This window comes from Salvelinus alpinus, chromosome 21, assembly GCF_045679555.1.
Source record: "Salvelinus alpinus chromosome 21, SLU_Salpinus.1, whole genome shotgun sequence".
Taxonomy (NCBI): Eukaryota; Metazoa; Chordata; class Actinopteri; order Salmoniformes; family Salmonidae; genus Salvelinus; species Salvelinus alpinus.
The window spans coordinates 10,333,208-10,354,591 of record NC_092106.1 but is presented as its reverse complement, the minus strand read 5'-3'; the positions used below and the strand labels follow the sequence as shown (position 1 = coordinate 10,354,591).

Genomic DNA, 21,384 nt, shown 5'->3' with positions numbered 1-21,384 from the left:
GCTTCTCCCCGGCACTGAGGGATGGGTTGGGCAGGCTGCTCCCCACTACAAAGACGTCCTGCCAAGAGGATATTGCAACTATAGCTAGGCCAATATCCATGATATCTTTGCCTTTTCTTCTGAACGGTATCTGGGGATGGGGTGGGCTAATGTAGAGGTACTCTAGTGCCTACAATAACCTATAATAATTAATAACACTCAGTACAGTGACATGGAAATACTTAGATAACATTATGACCGTGGCTTGTACATTAAGCACATTGCAAAGACTTCAGAGACTTTTACTCTCGTAATTGCAGACTTTCAAATGACATAAATCTGCAGCTTTGGTCTGTTTACATGAAGTGCAAATCATTGTATTGCGTTATTGACCTCTAGTGTTGGCTGCGTGGAATTACATATTTAATTTTAGGGCCATAGTATTGTTTTATAGCATTATAGTGTAGTATGAAACTATAGTATAGTAGTTTATCTAAATATGTAAGTAGCCTATTTCTCAGATTTAAAATGAATAGAAATCCCTGCAGCTGATAGGCTACTACTCACTGTCATCAGTTAGATTTGAAATGGGAGGCAAAATTATATTCAGTATGCCATCAAATAACATTTCATGTTCAATTATAAAAAAAGGACCTCACAATCATATGATTTCAAGATGCGCAAGAACCAAATCACAGCTCAGAGATACAACAGGAAAGATGGGGGCATGTTTGTAGGGGTTTTGGTTTAGCAGTGTGCCCTCGGTGATCATAACTGTTCAGCATAATCTAATATTTACCATTTGTATACTCTAACCTTCCCTTGGAAGAAACGACACTTATAGCAACACTATATGCTTTATGTCAGCTGAGCTAGTTGCCCTATTCAAATGCATTAGAAACTATTAAATTAATTTTCAGTGTTGGCTCATGATGGCTTCAAAAACTAAAATCTGAGTGATTGCTTGTGGTTATCATGGAACTGGTTTTCTTTCAGTTATGAGGCTTCTAGATGACCAGTAAGAGGGGGGTGTCCTTTTATGCTGAGTGCACACAGATCCATTTCTCAGCTGCACCATCAGCCAAAATGCCCCACTCTCCTGCAAGGATAGACCATGTTTCCCAAACTCGGTCCAAGGAGTGCACGTTTTGGTTTTTGCCTTCATTCTCAAAGCTTGACGATACATTGAATCAGCTGTGTAGTTCTAGGGCAAAACCAAACTCAACGTGCACCACTTGGTGTCCAGAGGACTGAGTTTGAAAAACCCTGGGGTAGACAAACACTGTCCATTTGCTAATCAATACAGTAAATACCTGACAATTTCTTTAAAATGTACATTTATTTTTCTTTACAACTTTCTCACGGAACATCATTACACACAGTCATTTCAAATCACCTATCAAAAAGGTTTGTTTCTTCCCTTAACAAGGCAAAAATCTAACTTTTGAGACTTCAACCCACAGAGCTGACTCAAAGGGTTGGATACTACAGACTCGAGCAGCATAGCACCCAGTCAGTCTCCCAGACACCTCCCTCACCAACACACACACCACGGTCAAATAACAATATGAAATGTTCAGATCTAAATACATTGGTGTGGAACAGCCACGATTCTCCGTCATGTAGAATGAGGAACCATGTCTGCTCTATGCATGATATTCCTACCTGAAACAGATCACTCTCCTGAACCCGGCCCTCATATCAGACAAACCTACAGTTGGTAACATCAATGGGGGTCACTACGACATCCTTAGCTCACTGACTCCTCCTGTATTCACTTTCTTGTTCCGTTCAATGGTAACATCCCAAACAGCAACCTATTCCCTATATGGTGCACTTTATAGGGAATAGGGTGCCATTTAAGACATAACCAAGGTTCTCTTTTCTACATGTTTCACCACAGGCCACACCAGGGAGGCTCAAAGTGACAGACAAGCCAAACAGGCACAGCAGAGTCATTTGCATAATACTACACATCAGAGAGCAACATGAGGTCTAGACTTGACTGAGGTCTCTTAAAAGAGTAGGGCTCCTATTGGACACGTTCTATTTGGCTTTAGTAAAGTCCTTCCGATGGTTTCCCACCAGGTCCGCTGATTTGAACTATTTAGAAACACCAATAAAGTACACCAAGGGAGCCTGGCTTTAGACGTTTACCTCTGGGTCAAGCGACTATGGCTGAGAGAAACAATTGGAATAATTCATTCCCACTCCTCATAATAATAATAATAATAAATGCAAATACCATCAGTGCTCACCGTGCCATTCTGCCTATGCAGAATGATCTCAAGCAACAACCTCTGTGACTGATCGCTTGTCCTTCTCCTTCCCAGTAAAAAGCATAAGTTTTCATTCGCTACAAGTGTTGGGAGGCCATTTTTTGTCCCTTTTCATTGAACATCTCATTTCAATTTGCTCAAATAAATAAGTTTCTTAATCTCAACGAGGAAGAAGTAGCAGAGGAAGGGGTTGATCCGTTCCTAAGGATGGCTTGGCTGTTCGACTGCGCTGAGGGACGTGGCCCTGCTGCTGCGTTGCCTCAGAAGGTGTAGCCAGCAGGGGGAGCCTTGTCATCCTTGTTGCTCTCCAGGGAAAACGGGGGAATGCGCACATCAAAGTGGGAGCCGTCCGTCCTCTCGATGCGGAACGTTCCCCTGCACACAGAGCATCATTAGAATCTTGACCATCACCATCACACCTCTGTACTAAATGTAAGAAAGGTCGTTGACGTTATTTCTTTTTGACGTCGGAAAGCTTGAGTTACTCTTGCGTTTACCCCTGCGTTTAAGATTGTTTACTTGCCTGTAAACCTGTGCAAGATTCACTCAAATGTCAATCAGTATTTCCTGTTTCCCCAGCTTATTTTTTTACCACAAGGACCAGGTACAAATAGCAAAACCGGTTTAATAAGTCATTCTTAGACCAGAACATCCATGAACCTGCATTACTGGTACAGCAGTGTGTGCTGCTTCTACCACCTACAGCAAGACATTTACCACAGCAATACACACAGCAATAATGTTAATAATGCAGTTCCTTTGTCATGTTACTGTGTGTAGTAGCCACGGGTAAGCTGGGAAGTACTTACCACATGTGTCCACTGGGTGCTTGAAGGGAAACATGGCTGCTGTACTGGAAGGCTGGCTGCTCTTTGGACAACACTGGTTCCTGGGGACAAAAACGATTGGTTATGGCCTCTACTCAGTCGTGGAGGTAACATACTGTATGAGTGGCTGTGTCATACATGCTTCCTCTGTCCTTGTTCCCCTTGAAGCTCATTGGAGGTTGCCTGAAGAAGGGACCTTAGATCCTCTCATCCAATTGGCTTGGAGAGGAATTGAGGAAACAAGGACAGAGGAAGCAAGTATTTTGCCAGCTAGTAACGGTTTCAGACATAGCCATTGAGCGTTTGTAATTCCATTGTGTGGAGGCGGTTGTACTACCGACCCGGCCTACGACCCCCCGTCCCCGGACCGTCTCCAGGGTGCCTGATAGGCTGAAGATCCTCCAGTGTCTCTCCCTCAGTTGCACCACCTCACTGCCCATGTTCTCCAGGCGGATGCAGTACCGCCACTGTGAGACACACACATTTTGGTGAATTTGGTACACATTATGTCGCCGTTCTGACGGTCTACATTTGTATCCTCGACTGGATATACGAGGCCTACATCATACATTGGTAAAAGTTCAAATTATTTGTCCTTTTTCAGGGAATTGTAAAAAGTAACTTACCCAATACACATGAGAATTTTGAGCATCCTGAGAAAGAAAATACTGTATTTATTCTTTGTGCGCAGGTAGATTCAAGCTCATCATAAGAATCACACAGCAGAGTGGGAGGACTCAGGGACGAGCAGAACATTATTGAAAGAGCTCATTGTACCGTGTATACTATTTATTTGATAGGAACTGACCCAATTAAAACACTTTAATTTACTTTCTCTCAATGTCTTAACCTGTCCTCCCCTTCATCTGCACTGATTGAAAAAGACTCGAGGTGAAAACAATATGGTGGAAGCTACTCATTACACTGGCTTTCACCAGGTCAGTTCTTTCAGATCAGTGCAATAAAAAGAAGAAGTGGCAATGAGAGGACCAATTTTTGGAGAAAGAGCCTCACAGTCCCAACAGCGACATCATCCTTACCCTCATGCCCATGTAGAAGGGGATGACGGTGACCCGGATGTTCTCCGTCGTCTCTCTGTGCACGTCAGACAGCTCCAGCCAGGGATGGTTCTTCTCCTGCCATGCCTTCAGAGTGTCCCTCGCACTGAACGGGGGAGCTGGGGTGGTTGGACACACAGGACACTTGGTTTACAGTCGTATATATAAAATAACTGGATATATTGTATACTAGATATATACAGTACCTGTGAATGTAAAATAAAAACATCTGAACACTTTATAGTACTACTGAATGTTTTTTGAAACTGAAAAATTGTATACTTCATAGAAGTTAATTTGTGAATATTCCCAAAAATAACTGGAAATGTACACTGAGTTTAGAAAACATGAAGGACTTCTGCTCTTTCCACGACAGACTGACCAGGTGAATCCAGATGAAAGCTATGATCCCTTCTTGATGTCACTTGTTAAATCCACTTCAAATCAGTGATGAATCAGATGAAGGGGAGGAGACGGGTTAAAGAAGGATTTTTAAGCCGAGACAATTAAGACATTGATTGTGTATGTGTGTCATTCCGAGGGAGAATGGGCAAGTCAACAGATTGAAGTGCCTTTGATAGAGGGATGGTAGTAGGTGCCAGGCGCACCGGTGTGTGTCAAGAACTGCAATGCTGCTGGATTTTTCACACGCAACATTTCCCCATGTCTATCAAGAATGGTCGACCACCCAAAGGACATCCAGCCAACTTGACACAACTGTGGGAAGCATTAGGGTCAACATGGGCCAGCATCCCTGTGGAACGCTTTCGACACCTTATAGAGTCCCTGCCCCGACAAATAGGGACTGTTCTGAAGGCAAAGGGGGGGTGCAACTCAATATTAGGAAAGTGTTCTTAATGTTTTGTACTCTTAATGTTTTGTACTCTCAGTCAATACTATGCTGTACAGTGAAATGATGCGTGGAAACTGGAAAACAGCGAGTGGCTGGTCACTTACTTTTGTCAGGGTTGAACATGAGGAAGCGCTCAAACAGCTCGTGCTGGATGGGGACCTGCTCTGTGGAGTTGTAGGGCAGGATGTCTTCATGACTCACATAGTCCAGACCTGAAACACACACAATGACAGCCAGGCAGAATGGCAGTCAGGAGGGAGGCTGGCAGGGACAGAAGTAGTACAAGGAAGTAACTAGGGTAGTAATGCAAAATCACCTGGAAGCCAAAATTATATACACACACTGACAGTGCCATTTGCGGATAAGAACTAAAAAAAAATCTATTATTTTAAAACACTGCTAGACAATTGTCCTGCTCGAAACTAAAATAAAGCATGTAGCCATTTACTACCCAGGGAGCAGCAGATCATGTGTCATTTACCTGGGATGGCATAGAGGGCTCTGCTGTCGTCATGGTTCGCCAGGAACGTCACTGCTTCGGTCTGAGACCTCTGAGACTGTCAACACAACAGGAGAAACAACTAGAAGACTGGCAGATGTCATCATTTAGGCAGAGTCAGTATGTACAGTGCGAACATTGCATTGGTAGTGTTCAGCGGTAACGTACTATGTGAGGGCAGTCCCGCGTGTCGATGAGGACCTGGTAGTAGGTATGAGTTCTCCCCTTCACCTCCTTTGACCCATGAGAACCAGGAGGCTCTGGCTTGCTGAGGGACAGAGCATGGGTGTTAAAAATAATAAGACAAATTACCCATTCAAATCAACATAGAACACACATCAACAAAATAAATAAAACTCCTGGCCCTACCGCTGAGAGACGTGATACGCACCTGTCAGACATGGGAGGAATGATATCCCGGTCATAGATACGGGCGTGCCAGGGGAACAACACGATCCCTCTGTAGCCAAACACACTATGAAGGAAGAGCTGAGGAGAGAACATGGAGAAACATAGACTTGAGGTCGGAAAGAACTTTGTGACAAGGGCAACTACAGTATACATACACCGGACCACATAAACCTAGGACTATTGTACAGGGCCACCATTCACCGATGACCGGTTTTCCCAGACACAGATTATGAATAGTCCCAGACTAAAAAGCAAACGCAATGACAAACCTTTTTTTTGTCCAAAATTAGGCATAATCTGTGTCTGGGAATCAAGCCGGCCCCTAATGTTTAGGCCTATGACAGTGAGGCAAAAGATGATGAGGAGGGAAGGCCAGGACCAATAGTTCTGGCCTGGGTGGGTAAAGCGGCACGGCGCTGTCTCTCTTACCTGGCCCGTTTCATATTTGCCGTGCTGCTTCAGCGCCTCAAACACTCCCACCGTCTCCAGAACCTTCCCCTCCGGCCTGTTCCTGCCAAACACAGGCCACACTATGACAAACTGGAGCAAAATCACATCACACCAGGTGCTCACAGGTCCACCCGAACACCCGAGATCCGACCCAGCTCCTATTTGTTAACCAGAAGAGCAACTTGGCTGATAAACATATTTTTTTTGTCACTCTGGTCCAAATCAAGTCTGGTGTTATTGACTGTACGTCTGCTTTGCTTTATCTTGGCCAGGTCGCAGTTGTATATGAGAACTTGTTCTCAACTGGCCTACCTGGTTAAATAAAGGTGAAATAAAATAAATAAAGCTAGGGTACAGGTCTAGGTCTGGTTGTCATCGGGTCCAGTCGGGTTGGGTCTGACTGTTCCCCTTGTTTTATTTAATTTAAATGATCAGGTCCAGGTCTGATCGTCCTTGGGTCCAACTGTATGGAGCCAAGTAGACCTGTACATCACACTGTATAACTACATTAGTCTCAAATAGCCAAGTGTTGCAGCAGCTTGGAAATGGAACCTAGTACACACAATACACAACATGAGCACTGAGATGACAGGAACACACGGGTCACCTCCTAGTCAACCCCTTGGACTAAAGCTTCATCTCAATCACAAATCAGACAAGAATGAATAAAAACACATCGATTTATCAAAATTCAAACAAACATAAATACCAAGTCTAATCTCGTCATTCCCTTTGACTCTTCACTGAATTATAATCAACAAGGTACTGGGAGCAACAGCTGGCTGTGTTCAAGTCACTCATACATTTATGGATCTATTCTTCAAAACATGGGGGGGTGATATTGCGTGGCTCCTCAATACATCCATATTATTATCAGAAGGTATGGAGGTGGAAGAGCTCTGCCCGAAGGCTTGGATGTTCGTCAGCTGCAGTGGCGATTACTGGCAGAGGTTCTCCCTTGGATTATTATACTGGTCACTGACAAGACAGCACGACCAGGCTGGTGAAATGCCATAACAAATACTTTGTTAAAACAATGGAGGGTCAGATCGTTAACATGTTTCCTCATTTCATGGAGACTTCATCATAACAAAAATAAGTTCTCATTCATGGAGAAAAGGTGAGAACAGGACAGTAATATCTTACATAAAGGGTTACATAAACTAAAGTCCGAATTACAAGCTGGTGCTGGATCGGTCTTCCAATTGCTAACCTTCTGGGCTCCATGTCAACTCAGGCCCTCCACGTTTACTCCCTTGGCATGAGGGGCGCAAAGGAAATTGGACCCATTTACTCTGTGCTGGCTCAAGCCAACCAGCTCTCTTGTATAATCAACAGCAGATAGGCCCAAAGCTCTCTACGTTCTTCCACTCAGACAAAGAGTGAACTAGCTAATATAGGCCAGATATGTTGCCAACTTTCTACTAGTGTTCCAATGTCACGTTTTCTAGATAAGTGGCTTAGTGTACATGTAGGTCTACACTCGAGGTTCTCACAGGTCCACCCAGACACCTGACACCCGAGGGGGACTAGGTCCGAAATTCTAACTTTTCGCTCGGGTCAGGTCCTGTTTGATTGTCATCGGGTCTCTGGAACTACAGCTGATACACCCAAGTGGACCCGACCACAGCTCTGTACAGCCCATAGCATATGTATTTTATGCTAATAAAGTGCATTTATTGACTTACAGAAGGCCTAGCCAACATATAGATCTATTCGTTTATCAGCCTGGCTGCTCTTCTGGTTAACTAAATGTTGTCACTCGGGTCTGGTCCAGCAGCTAGGGCTGACCCCATTTAGTAGACTGGTTGATTGTTTGGTCGATAATCTCGGTCCACCAACAGCCTTCTATAGTCGAGCAGTAGCAAAGAAAAAAGTGTGTACTAGACACCTCTGATTCGCATCTGTCTGCGTGGAATAATCCATTGTTGAGGCCGTGGGAATGGCACAGTCCATCACTAAAAGATGTGCCTGTGAAATTGTATATGGTTATATTACGTAAGAACAATGGTGCAAATAATATTTTATAACAAATGCGCTTTCTCCCGCATTGGATAGCTGTCACTGTCCGTAGTTGTGAAACACATCGGTGCGCTGTTGAATTGGCGCATTTTCCTAGACCGTGTTGCTATGTGCATAAAATCTAAGTTACCCAGCATATTGGTGTTGAAAATAGAGGTCGACCGATTATGATATTTCAACGCCGATACCGATACCGATTATTGGAGGACCAAAAAAAGCCGATACCGATTAATCGGCCGATTTTTTGATTTATTTGTAATAATGACAATTACAACAATACTGAATGAACACTTATTTTAACTTAATATAATACATCAATAAAATCAATTTAGCCACAAGTAAATAATGAAACATGTTCAATTTGGTTTAAATAATGCAAAAACAAAGTGTTGGAGAAGAAAGTAAAAGTGCAATATGTGCCATGTAAGAAAGCTAACGTTTCAGTTCCTTGCTCAGAACATATGAAAGCTGGTGGTTCCTGTTAACATGAGTCTTCAATATTCCCAGGTAAGAAGTTTTAGGTTGTAGTTATTATAGGACTATTTCCCTCTATACCATTGTATTTCATTAACCTTTGACTATTGGATGTTCTTATAGGCACTTTAGTATTGCAAGTGTAACATTATAGCTTCCGTCCCTCTCCTCGCTCCTCCCTGGGCTCGAACCAGCAACACATCGACAACAGCCACCCTCGAAGCAGCGTTACCCATGCAGAGCAAGGGGAACAACTACTAGAAGGCTCAGAGCGAGTGACGTTTGAAACGCTATTAGCGCGCGCTAACTAGCTAGCCATTTCACTTCGGTTACACCAGCCTCATCTCGGGAGTTGATAGGCTTGAAGTCATAAACCGCGCAATGCTTGACGCACAACGAAGAGCTGCTGACAAAACGCACGAAAGTGCTGTTTGAATGAATGTTTACGCGCCTGCTTCTGCCTACCACCGCTCAGTCAGATACTTAGAGAATTGTATGCTTGTATGCTCAGTCAGATTATATGCAACGCAGGACACGCTAGATAATATCTAGTAATATTATCAACCATGTGTAGTTAACTAGTGGTTATGATTGATTGTTTTTTATAAGATAAGTTTAATGCTAGCTAGCAACTTACCTTGGCTTACTGCATTCGCGTAACAGGCAGTCTCCTTGTGGAGTGCAACGAGAGAGAGGCAGGTCGTTATTGCGTTGGACTAGTTAACTGTAAGGTTGCAAGATTGTATCCCCGAGCTGACAAGGTGAAAATCTGTCGTCCTGCCCCTGAACGAGGCAGTTAACCCACCGTTCCTAGGACGTCATTGAAAATAAGAATGTGTTCTTAACTGACTTGCCTAGTTAAATAAAGATATATTAAAAAAAATATATATAAAAATATATAAATAATAATAATAAATAAAATAAAAATATGCAATCGGCGCCCAAAAATACCGATTTCCGATTGTTATGAAAACTTGAAATCGGCCATTCCGATTAATCGGTCGACCTCTAGTTGAGAACAATACGGTGGAGGCAGCAGACGGGAAGACAGTCCTTGCCTTAATTGTCTAAGAGGAAACTCCAATTTAATTAGGTGTATAATCAATAGCCAAACTGTTAAATGTACCTGGCTTCATAAATTATCCATATACATCTACAGAAATAAGACAGATCCTGTTTCTGTTGCCTGTTTAACAGCCACAAATTTGGCAGTGTCTGTCTTTGCTATGCTGTAATAAAAGCAGTGGTGGGCCGTCAGGGCCTGCAAGGCCTTCTCTGCTGGCCTAAACATCATCAGAATATAATTTTTTTTTAAAATATATTTTCCCACAAATATGTATTAAATTATTCCCCAGAGTAAGAGTTATACTCTTCATTTCATAGCTTTCCTCTTGGTTGCACTGCTTCCAGCCCCAGGTTGAGATTTGGAGGGCTGGTCTTTACGTTAGATCTTTTATCCAATCATATTCAGCCATCATGTGTTGCCAGGGGTCTAAAATCTGCCCTCAGGCCTTCAGAATCAACAGTGCGGGCGCTTGTAGCTTAAAGTGAATGGAAATTAAAATTTTGTGTCAACCAATCAGCTTTAGAGTTGGCTATTGTACGCCTGCTGGCTGGCTCCAGTGTTACACAGGAGCCAGCTAGCAGGCGTAGGGCGTCCACGTCTTTTGATTGGATTACCAATATTGAGAGGCAGGTCCTATGGGCAGGTCTATGCAGATCTAGGAAACTAAATTTGATAAACGAATTAATTCGCGTTCTACTGTTTTTTGAACCCACAATGGCGGAAGGAGGAGAAGATATCGATTTGGTCGAGGATATAATTATAACGCCATTCTCAAGACGAACTTTTCAAGAAAAGTTAGACATTGTAAGGAGAGGTCGCCCGACGCCACAAAGCCTGTCACAGGCGGGAAAGGGGTTCGTTCGTTCGCCACTTTCAAAGTTTCAACTATGAGCGCTGTCAATGGCTCACAGGCTCCGAGAAGCACTGCAAACTGTACTGCTGGGAATGCCTATTATTTGCAAGTGATCGATTTGGTGTTTGGAGCCACACTGGCTTTGCAAACTTGAGTTGTCTAACCAAGGCAGCAACGAGACACCAAAGTACGGCTGGGCACTTACAAGCAATGGTGCTTTTGAAAACGTTTGGGGACACCAGAGTGGAGCTACAGCTCTCACTCGTCCTGCGTTATGTGACGGACACGGGAGTCAAGGAGCGATTTATCCGGTTTGAAGATGTGACAAGCGGCAAGCGAGCTGATGACATTGCCGCTCTTATTTTCCGTTTCTTGGAGGAAAATTAATGTAGTCTGGATAAAGTTGTGGCACAGTGTTTTGATGGCGCAGCAGTCATGGCATCTGGACTCAATGGGGTGCAGGCTAAAGTTAAGGAGAGGGCACCGATGGCCTTATTCATTCACTGCTATGCACATCGACTAAATTTAGTACTGACTCAAGGAGCCTCAAAGCTTAAAGAATGCAAGGTCTTCTTTGCCAACCTCAATGGCCTTGCAGCATTTTTCTCACGATCCCCTAAGCGCACGCAACTGTCTAATAATCAGTCTTTGGTGAGTAGGCATACAATGCATGTTATTTTTTATTAAATGTGTATGTATGTTTCGCATTTTATTTCGTTAATATTAAATAGCCTATATATTAACAAAATAAAATGGCAAATAGCCTATGTTGCAAATTATTTGTTTTCTTTTATTTTCAGTGAATAGTTGTGTGTCTTTATCATCACGGTGAAACTGCTTTGGGTGCGACAATGCGCTGTTTAGTGAACACACTGTATTTATTTTTTGGGGGACTTAAAGCTCAAAGTTTGTGGACCAGAAATGGATAGAAGAAGAATATTAATATAACTCTGTTGCACTCGACTATGTTCTTGCCTATTAGTTGAACTGTACTGTATTGTACTCTTCCCCTGCAATTCTCTGAAAAAAATGTCAATTTCAAGGTGACGCAACGCCTGGTTATACTGCGTTTCTGTCTAAATGTATAGTGTCTAGAGCCATGGCATCTAAATGATGGTAATAACAGGTGGATTAATTCGGGTGGGACTGTGTAGGACCTCACTGAAGGCCCAGGCGCCAGGCCCACGGCACGCTACTGAATAAAAGCTTTACACTTTCAGCCTCTCTGGTATCATTTATTTAGCGTTGCTTACACTTACAAATTGTAAGAAATTATTAATAATAATAACCCTCCCCTTTCTTGATCTCCTTATTGTTATTACTATTATGATCATTATAATAACAATAAAAAATAATGTTATCATTAGTATAGCAGCCTTCTATAAACACCGTTGAGCTGTAGGCCTCAGAACACCTCCAGTTCAGTCTTAATAGCGTAACTTACTTAGGCCTCTATTTCAATACTTCTATAGACTACAGTAGTGTATCAATCAAAAATGAACTTGTTCATGTCGTCGCACAGCATACGAGTCACTCATGATTTGAAAGGCAATCAAGGATTTTAGTTTCACAATAAAATTAATTATGCGACCCTTGAATAATTAGTGTACATAAATAAACCATTCCATTTTGGAAATTGCATTCACGAATTAATGCGACTGCTTTTAGTCTTTGCTGTAATAAAGGCTTTACCAAAAAAATTGTTACAGAATCTCTGGTATGTTTATAGTTTATACAGTGTTGATTATATTGTTCAAAATGGTCAGGAAAATGATATTGTAATCTAACAGCACCCGTTTGGCATACATAATATGCACTTGCTACTTACCTTTTTCTTGAGCTCCAGTATTTTCCACAACTAGTCAAAATTATTCCACACATCCGACTTCCCCTTCACCTCCTGAACAACCAGTAAACATTCCCGTTTATTTGCCATGTCCTCAGCATCCATTAAGCTGTCACGTGTTACGATGTTTTGTAGTTTGTTAAAGCATATCATAATTGGTCATAGGTCAGGCCCTATTGGTCCCGTGCATGCAATGCATACATGTGTCATGTGAAGAGAGCTAGGGTCGAGGGAAAAGAAGATGTTTTTCCTAAACAAATGAGGGATTTCGGTGCAGTATAACAAGAGACTGGGAGCAGCAGCCGTTATGTGCGTGTATAATGTATGTAATACAGTGAATTCGGAAAGTATTCAGACCCCTTGACTTTTTCCACATTTTGCTTTGTTACAGCCTTATTCTAAAATGGATTAAATTAATGACAAAGTGAACCGGTTTAGAAATGTTTGCTAATTTATTCTGAATAAAAAACAGAATATCTTACTTACATAAGTATTCAGACCCTTTGCTATGAGACTCAAAATTGAGCTCAGGTGCATTCTGTTTCCATTGATCATCCTTGAGATGTTTCTACAACTTGACTGGAGTCCACCTGTGGTAAATTCAATTGATTGAACATGATGTGGAAAGGCACACACCTGTCTATATAAGGACCCACAGTTGACAGTGCATTTTCAGAGCAAAAACCAAGCCATGGGGTTGAAGGAAGTGTCCGAGACAGGATTGTGTCGAGGCACAGATCTGGGGAAGGGTACCAAAACATGTCTGCATTGAATGTCCAAGAACACAGTGGTCTCCATCATTCTGAAATGGAAGAGGTTTGGAACCACCAAGACTCTACCTGGAGCTGGCCGCCCGGCCAAACGGGGGAGAAGGACCTTGGTCAGGGAGGTGACCAAGAATCCGATGGTCACTCTTGACAGAGCTCTAGAGTTCCGCTGTGAAGATGGGAGAACCTTGCAGAAGGACAACCATCACCGTAGCACTCCACCAATCAGGCCTTTATGGTAGAGTGGCCAGATGAAAGCCATGCCTCAGTAAAATGCTCATGACAGCCCGCTTCGAGTTTGCCAAGAGGCACCTAAAGGACTCTGACCATGAGATACAAGATTCTCTGGTCTGATGAAACCAAGATTGAACTCTTTGGCCTGAATGCCGAGCATCATGTCTGGAGGAAACCCGACACCATCCCTACCGTGAAGCATGGTGGTGGCAACATCATGCTGTGGAGACATTTTTCAGCGGCAGGGAATGGGAGACTAGTCAGGATCGAGGGAAAGATGAATGGAACAATGTACAGAGAGATCCTTGATGAAAACCTGTTCCAGAGTGCTCAGGACCTCAGACTGGGGCAAAGGGTCACCCTCCAACAGGACAACGACCCTCAGCACACAGCCAAGAATGCAGGAGTGGCTTTGGGACAGGTCTCTGAATGTCCTTGAGCGGCCTAGCCAGAGCCCGGACTTGAACCCAATCAAATATCTGGAGAGACCTGAAAATAGCTGTGCAGCAACACTCCCCATCCAACCTGACAGAGATTGAGAGGATCTGCAGAGAAGGATGGGAGAAACTCCCCAAATACAGGTGTGCCAAGCTTGTAGCGTCATACCCAAGACTCAAGGCTGTAATCACTGCCAAATGTGCTTCAACAAAGTACTGAGTAAAGGATCTGAATACTTATGTAAATGTGATATTTCATTTCTTATATACATACATACACATTTGCAACAAACAAAAATGTTTAACTGTTTTTGCTTTGTCATTATGGGGTTGTGTCCAGATTTAGGTGGGAAAGAAACAATTAAATCAATTTTAGAATAAGGCTGTAACATAACAAAATGTGGAAAAAGGGAAGGGGTCTGAATACTTTCAGAATGCACTGTGTGTGTGTGTGTGTGTGTGTGTGTGTGTGTGTGTGTGTGAGTGTGTGTGAGTGAATGTGTTGTAAGGTATAGAGAATGAGAGCAGGTGATCAGTCCAGTTCAAGTGTTCAGCTGTCTGATGGCTTGTAGATAGCTAGACTCCGAGACAGTTTCTATGAATACTGAAAATATGCACAGCTCTGCTTGCAAGTTAAGCTCTATAAGCTGCGTGTGTTATCAAGCGCCAAAGTTCCAACATATGACACTGTTTGATATGGAAGTTGGGATTTACTAAAAACAAATTGATTTGTCTGACAACAGGAACTTGTGCAATGTGTCAATCATCGTTGCTCTAGGCAACATATCTGCCAATCATATATTATAGCTAGGCACTTTCCTGTAAGTTCAGTTCTGCAAGTTTCTATCCAAGCTGACTTCTTGCCAAGTGTTGCGCAATCATGGTTAACTTTATCAGAGCATTCATTTTCCTACATTAGCTAGCGAGATTACACACAACCAGTCAAAAGTTGACACCTACTCATTCAAAGATATTTATTTTTACAATTTTCAACATTGTAGAATAGTGAAGACATCAAACTATGAAATAACATGTTATCATGTAGTAAGCAAAAAAATTGTGTTAACCAAATCAAAATGGGTATTTTATATTTGAGATTCTTCAAAGTAGCCACCTTTTGCCTTGATGCCAGCTTTGCACACACTTGGCATTCTCTCAACCAGCTTCATGAGTTAGTCACCTGGCATGCATTTAATTTTAAAAGTTCATTTGCATTTGCGCCAATCAGTTATGTTGTGACAAGGTAGGGGTGCTATACAGAAGCTAGCCCTATTTGGTAAAAGACTAAGTCCATATTATGGCAATAACAGCTCAAATAAGCAAAGAGAAATGACAGTCCATCATTACTTTATGACATGAAGGTCAGTTAATCTGAAAATGTAAACAACTTTGAACATTTCTTCAAGTGCAGTTACAAAAACCATCCAGTGATTTGATGAAACTGGCTCTCATGAGGACCGCCACAGGAAAGGAAGACCCAGAGTTACCTCTGCTGCAGAGGATAAGTTCATTAGAGTTACCAGCCTCAGAAATTGCAGCTCAAATAAATGCTTCAGAGTTCAAGTAACAGACATCTCAAAAGCAACTGTTCAGAGGAGACTGCATGAATCAGGCCTTCATGGTCAAATTGCTGCACACAAACCACTACTAAAAAGGACCAATAAGAAGAAGAGACTTGCTTGGGCCAGGAAACATGAGCAATGGACATTAGACCGGTGGAAAACTGTCCTTTGATCTGATGATTCCAAATTTGAAATTTTTGGTTCCAACCACCGTGTCTTTGTGAGATGCAGAGTACGTGACCAGATCATCTCTGCATATGTGGTTCCGACCCTGAAGCATGGAGGAGGAGCTGTGGTGGTGCTTTGCTGGTGACATTGTCCGATTTATTTAGAATTCAAGGCACACTTAACCAGCATGGCTACCACAGCATTCTGCACCAATACTGCATCCTATCTGGTTTGCGCTTAGTGGGACTATAATTTGTTTTTCAACAGAACAATGACCCAACACACCTCCAGACTGTGTAAGGGCTATTTGACCAAGAAGGAGAGTGATGGAGTGCTGCATCAGAATACCTGGCCTCCAATCACTCCTTCAAGACTGTTGGAAAAGCATTCCAGGTGAAGCTGATTGAGATAATGCCAAGAGTGTGCAATGCTGTCATCAAGGCAAAGGGTGGCTACTTTGAAGAATCTCAAATATATTTGGATTGGTTTAACACTTTTTTGGGTTACTACATGATTCCATATGTATTATTTCATAGTTGATGTCTTCACTATTATTCTACAATGTAGAAAATAGCAATAAAAACCCTTGAATGAGAAGGTGTCCAAACTTTTGACTGGTAACGTTACTGTATGAGAGGGAGAACTTAAGTGTATTGCTTGTAAACTCAGCCAGGTAGCTATAGCTAGCTTAACTAGCGGTCAATCTTATAGTTAGCGACGGCAGCTAAAGTAGTGGAGGCATGGCAGCATCAATGATGCAGCATTCAAGACAGTGGACAAATTTGCTAACTTACATTAGCTAGCTAGCTAGAACACGTTAGCTTAGAAGGTACCCCTTACCGTGACGACATGAACCTCATCTGCTGAATATTGGGCAATCCACATGCTAAACATGGTAACCGGGGTCTCTTCACCTCAAGTCCACTACTCCCTTCAATAATACCCAATATTCTATGTGTGTGTTTCTTGTTGTATTTACTGACAACAGTCAGAAACCCTCGTCGTATTGCACAAGCAGCCATCTTTCCTACTTCTGCACATGAACGCCGAGGCTCACGTGTATAAAAGCGTGCGAATTTCAAAGTTGATTTAAAGGTACAATGCAGCCGTTTTTATCTCAATATCAAATAATTTCTGGGTAACAATAAAGTACCTTACAATCAAAGAGAAATTTCTCAAGCAAGAATTGAACTAGGACTGTCTATGGGGTGTTCTTAGAGGGGAGTGGAAAACGTAAAACTATCTGTTTTTGGCAAAGAGGTTTGGAAATCTCTCTCTTGATGGTCTATTAAAGAATTTACTGCAAAACTCCATCCCACCGCAACAGCCCACCACTAAAAGGGCATTATCATAATTGTTCACAATTTCACAGTATTATGCCAACCTTATAGTGTGGAAATATGTAAATAAAACACAAGTATATCACCTTTTTGACTGCCCTGGGCCTTTAAAAAGTTTAATTTTAGCATTGGCACACGATTTGGGATGATAGTTTAGGCCGTCACATAGCGATCTGATTATAATGACCAATAATCGTTCATCTTGCATTTGCCTATTAATTTAATATTTGCATATGTCCCCTCCCACTCTAGAATGAGAGAGGGGCTTCTTCTGTCAAAAACACATCTTGCCCTAAGCTACTAGCGTTAGCTAGCTGTATATATATATATAAATGTAAAAGTACTTCAATGAATGTCAAATTCCGTTACCGTTCTACTGTTCGGAAATAAAAATAATGACAGATCTTTTGATTACTCATATTTTCATCATGGACAACATGCAAAGTGAAGCTTCAGCTTTCAATAATGTGTTGCCTTGAATTCACCTGGTGCCATCGACGACACAGACCTCAGTCAAGGAAGTCAGAAAACAAGTTAATGCCGAGTGAGAATGATGGTTTAACTTACTTTCAGTGAATCACTCATTCATACACAGGTAAAAAGACTAACGTTATATTTCACTGCACCTATCCGCTGTATGTGACAATTTTTTGTTGTTGCTACATTTTTTTGTTCAACTGTATCAACTGTATCAAGTTGTTCGCTTTGCTAGCTTTAACGAACATCGTTAGACTCCAGCCACCCAAGCCATAGACTGTTCTCTCTGCTTCCGCACGGCAAGCGGTACTGGTGCATCAAGTCTGACAACAACAGGCTCCTTAACAGCTTCTATCCCCAAGCCATAATACTGCTAAATAGCGAACAAAATGACTATTTACCCTTGTATAAAAAAATATATATAAAAAAACACTTTCTATGCACACTCACAGGACACGCACACTGACAATCCAACACACACATAACATGCACACATTTATATTGACTCTACACTCACATACAATCTTCATTTACGCTGCTGCTACTGTTTATCATACATCATGCCTAGTCACCTTACCCCTATACATATCTACCTCTATCACTCCAGTCTCCCTGCACATTGTAAATATGGTATAGGAACTGACCCTGTATCATAGCTTATTACTTTCTCATGTTCATCTTATATATATTTGTCGTGTTTTTGTTCTACCTTTTGTTATTTTAGTACTACGTTGATATTGAATACTGCATTGTTGGGTTTAGAACTTGCAAGAAAAACATTTCACTGTACTTGTGCACGTGACTTTAAAACTTGAAACTTTTTGTTCACCCTCGTTGATTCACAGATGGAGCAGAGGCAGATTTATAGTTAGTCAGCTATCTGCATATTATTGGTTAGTTAGCTAGCTGACAAGCAGCTGCATACTATACTGGTTTCCACTAGATGGCACAAACACAAAGTCAAAATTGGCTAGAAGAATTCATGAAAACTTAAAAGGAATTTACGGTTAGGCACAAGGTTAGGTTTAAAATCACATTTTAAGAAGAACATTTTATGGCAGGGTTTATGGCTGTGGTAACTAGTGACGACCCTGCATACTAGCTAGTTAGCCTTACGTTAGCTGGGTTAATGTTGATTGCTCATGCGTTTGCTACCATCATCTTTGTCATTATTCTCAATGTTTCATAATCAATGTGGTTCGAATGCTAGTCGAAACATATACGTCAGTGGTACAAACTGGCTGTTATTTTTGTAGCTATCTAAAATTGTCTACACAGTACGTATAGCTAGGTCGTTGTTTGTATATTAGACTACGTACGATATGTCGTAACACGGAACCAAGTAAAGATTGCGCCAGAAGGGGTCTGTTTTTTCGGCTTTTCTCAAATACTATTTGTCCATTGCCTTGTCAATCAAAGTTTGCTGCTAACATATTAGTTGTAGGCCCATTCGTTTTCATTGCAGCCCTGTTTGAACGCATAGTTACGCTAACGCCGTATTCACGATACTCAGTGAGTCAACTCGCAACCAGATACAGTAGCTGGTAATTATGAAGTTATTATGTTGTTTTTTAATCTAGCTAGTTATCTTGTCTCTACATTGCCAGTGCTTGGTTTGACTGAAAGCAGGTTAAGCATTGGGCAGGTAACCTCTGTGAATTCTAATGTAGTTTACGATAGTTCAATCAGGAAGACTGGTCGGAATGCTCGTTTAACTTTCCCAGCAAAAGGGTACCAGCATCTGTCATTAGCATTCATCGGAGATGAGACCATACCCCATTAAGTCATTTCCATATTGTATTATGTCTCTGTTGTTCATTCACGTTTTTTTTTTTTATTGATCCTTTATTTAACGTGGCAAGTCAGTTAAGAACATTCTTATTTACAACCACTGCCAAACCCAGACAACGCTGGGCTAATTGTGCGCCATTGGGACTTCCAATCACGGCTGGATGTGATACAGCCTGGGGTTGAACCAGGCACTGAGATGCAGTGCCTTAGACCGCTGCGCCACTCGGGAGCACAAGCCTGTACTTAATTAAAGTACAGTTGCAGCAGTCAACAGGCAATCATATATTAAATTGTTTCATATTTTCCCCAAAAGATTGGGATTGTAAAATGTAACTTTGTCACCTTGCAAACAGGTTGATAACTGCACAATTCCCTTCCATTCATGATCCCATTTCTTATGTATGATAGTTGTCATGCCATGCTACCATAGGAGTTGGCTAATATAGCACAAACAGATCAAAGAACAAGCTGACATTTGGCTGATTGTCAGAACAGAAAGTGTGAAACTTCAGTGTACTTGAGGACGACTCTAGAAATTGTTTACTTTGTTACAGGAAAGATAGAAAAGAGAATAAGATGTGGTTTGCTTGTTTGTCACCTGAATGCGAGGGCAAGTGGTTGTGTAGGATGTTACGGTTATGATAGTAATGTAGGCTCTAACTTGCACTTTGTTTTCAGGTTTGAATGAAAATATATTTTCCTAACCTTATTCTTTCAATAAAGTTATTTTTAATTAATATTATATTACTTGTGTATGTCTGTCCTTATCATATGTAGAACACAATGCTTTCTGTCATTTGTTTTGGTGCAGATATGTGTTTTTAATATACTATCTGGATAAGAAAGTTTCTGATCATGGGACATGTCATAGAATTTTAGAAAAGTGCCATCAGTCACTAAAACAGGTGTTATTTTGTAAGGATCAGAATATAAATACCTTTTACTGTGAACGAGTTATACCTTCCAGAGCTTGAGTTCTAAAACAATAACTTTAAAAGATACCCAGCTAGCAGATTTGATTAAGGAATTACAGTTTTCAAATACGCAGTACAAAACACCATGTCAAATTGGATAGAATTGCAGGAAGTTAGCTTCTGGACCACAATCCGTAATATAAATATATACAGTGCCTTCGGAAAGTATTCAGACCCCATAGATTTTTTCCCCCACATTTTTTTAGGTTACAGCTTTATCCTAAAAAAGATTTTTTTTAAATTTCCCCTCACCAATCTACACACAATACCCCATAATTACAAGGCAAAAAGTTATATTTTTTCAAATTTATAAAAAATAAAATACTGAAATATCACATTTACATAAGTATTCAGACCCTTTAGTCAGTACTTTGTTGAAGCACCATTTTCAGTGATTACAGCCTTGAGTCTTGGGTATGACGCTACAAGCTTGGCACACCTGTATTTGGGGAGTTTCTCCCATCCTTCTCTGCAGATCCTCTCAAGCTCTGTCAGGTTGGATGGGGAGTGTTGCTGCACAGCTATTTTCATGTCTCTCCAGAGATGTTCGATCGGGTTCAGGCTCTGGTTGGGCCACTGCATTGTCCAATGGGCTCCCGAGTTGCACAGAGGTTTAAGGCACTGCATCTCAGTGCTAGAGGTGTCACTACAGACACCCTGGTTCAAATCCAGGCTGTATCACAACCGGCCGTGATTGGGAGTCCCATAGTGTGGCGCACATTTGACCCAGCATCGTCCGGGTTTTGCCGGTGTAAGCCGTCATTGTAAATAAGAATTTGTTCTTAACTGACTTGCCTCGTTAAATCAAGTTGTAGAAACATCTCAAGGATGATCAATGGAAACAGGAAGCACCTAAGCTCAATTTCCAGTCTCATAGCAAAGGGTCTGAATACTTATGTAAATAAGGTAAAAACCTGTTTTCGCTTTGTCATTGTGGGGTATTGTGTGTAGATTGCTGATGATTTTTATTTAATGAATCCATTTTAGAATAAGGCTGTAACGTAACAAAATGTGGAA

The 21,384-nt window shown here is 41.6% G+C and overlaps 1 protein-coding gene across 4 annotated transcripts; it reads right to left on the bottom strand.

The window, feature by feature from the left end:
• Positions 1-1,299: 1,299 nt before the first annotated feature.
• LOC139547806 (polymerase delta-interacting protein 2-like) lies at positions 1,300-16,854 on the bottom strand. 4 transcript variants are annotated; one of them, XM_071356896.1, is made up of 11 exons: positions 16,626-16,854; positions 6,336-6,417; positions 5,887-5,984; positions 5,664-5,763; positions 5,478-5,553; positions 5,103-5,208; positions 4,126-4,273; positions 3,712-3,738; positions 3,427-3,552; positions 3,068-3,147; positions 1,300-2,633 (listed from the first exon to the last, which is right to left on the bottom strand). In XM_071356896.1, exons 1-11 carry the CDS (start codon positions 16,805-16,807, stop codon positions 2,519-2,521), a joined length of 1,140 nt encoding a protein of 379 aa, XP_071212997.1. In that variant the 5' UTR covers positions 16,808-16,854; the 3' UTR covers positions 1,300-2,518. The 4 variants fall into 4 exon arrangements, with proteins under 4 accessions (XP_071212997.1, XP_071212999.1, XP_071212998.1 ...); XM_071356898.1 differs by having other exon boundaries at positions 4,126-4,262; positions 5,101-5,208; positions 16,626-16,853; XM_071356897.1 differs by having other exon boundaries at positions 6,336-6,411; positions 16,626-16,853.
• Positions 16,855-21,384: the final 4,530 nt, after the last annotated feature.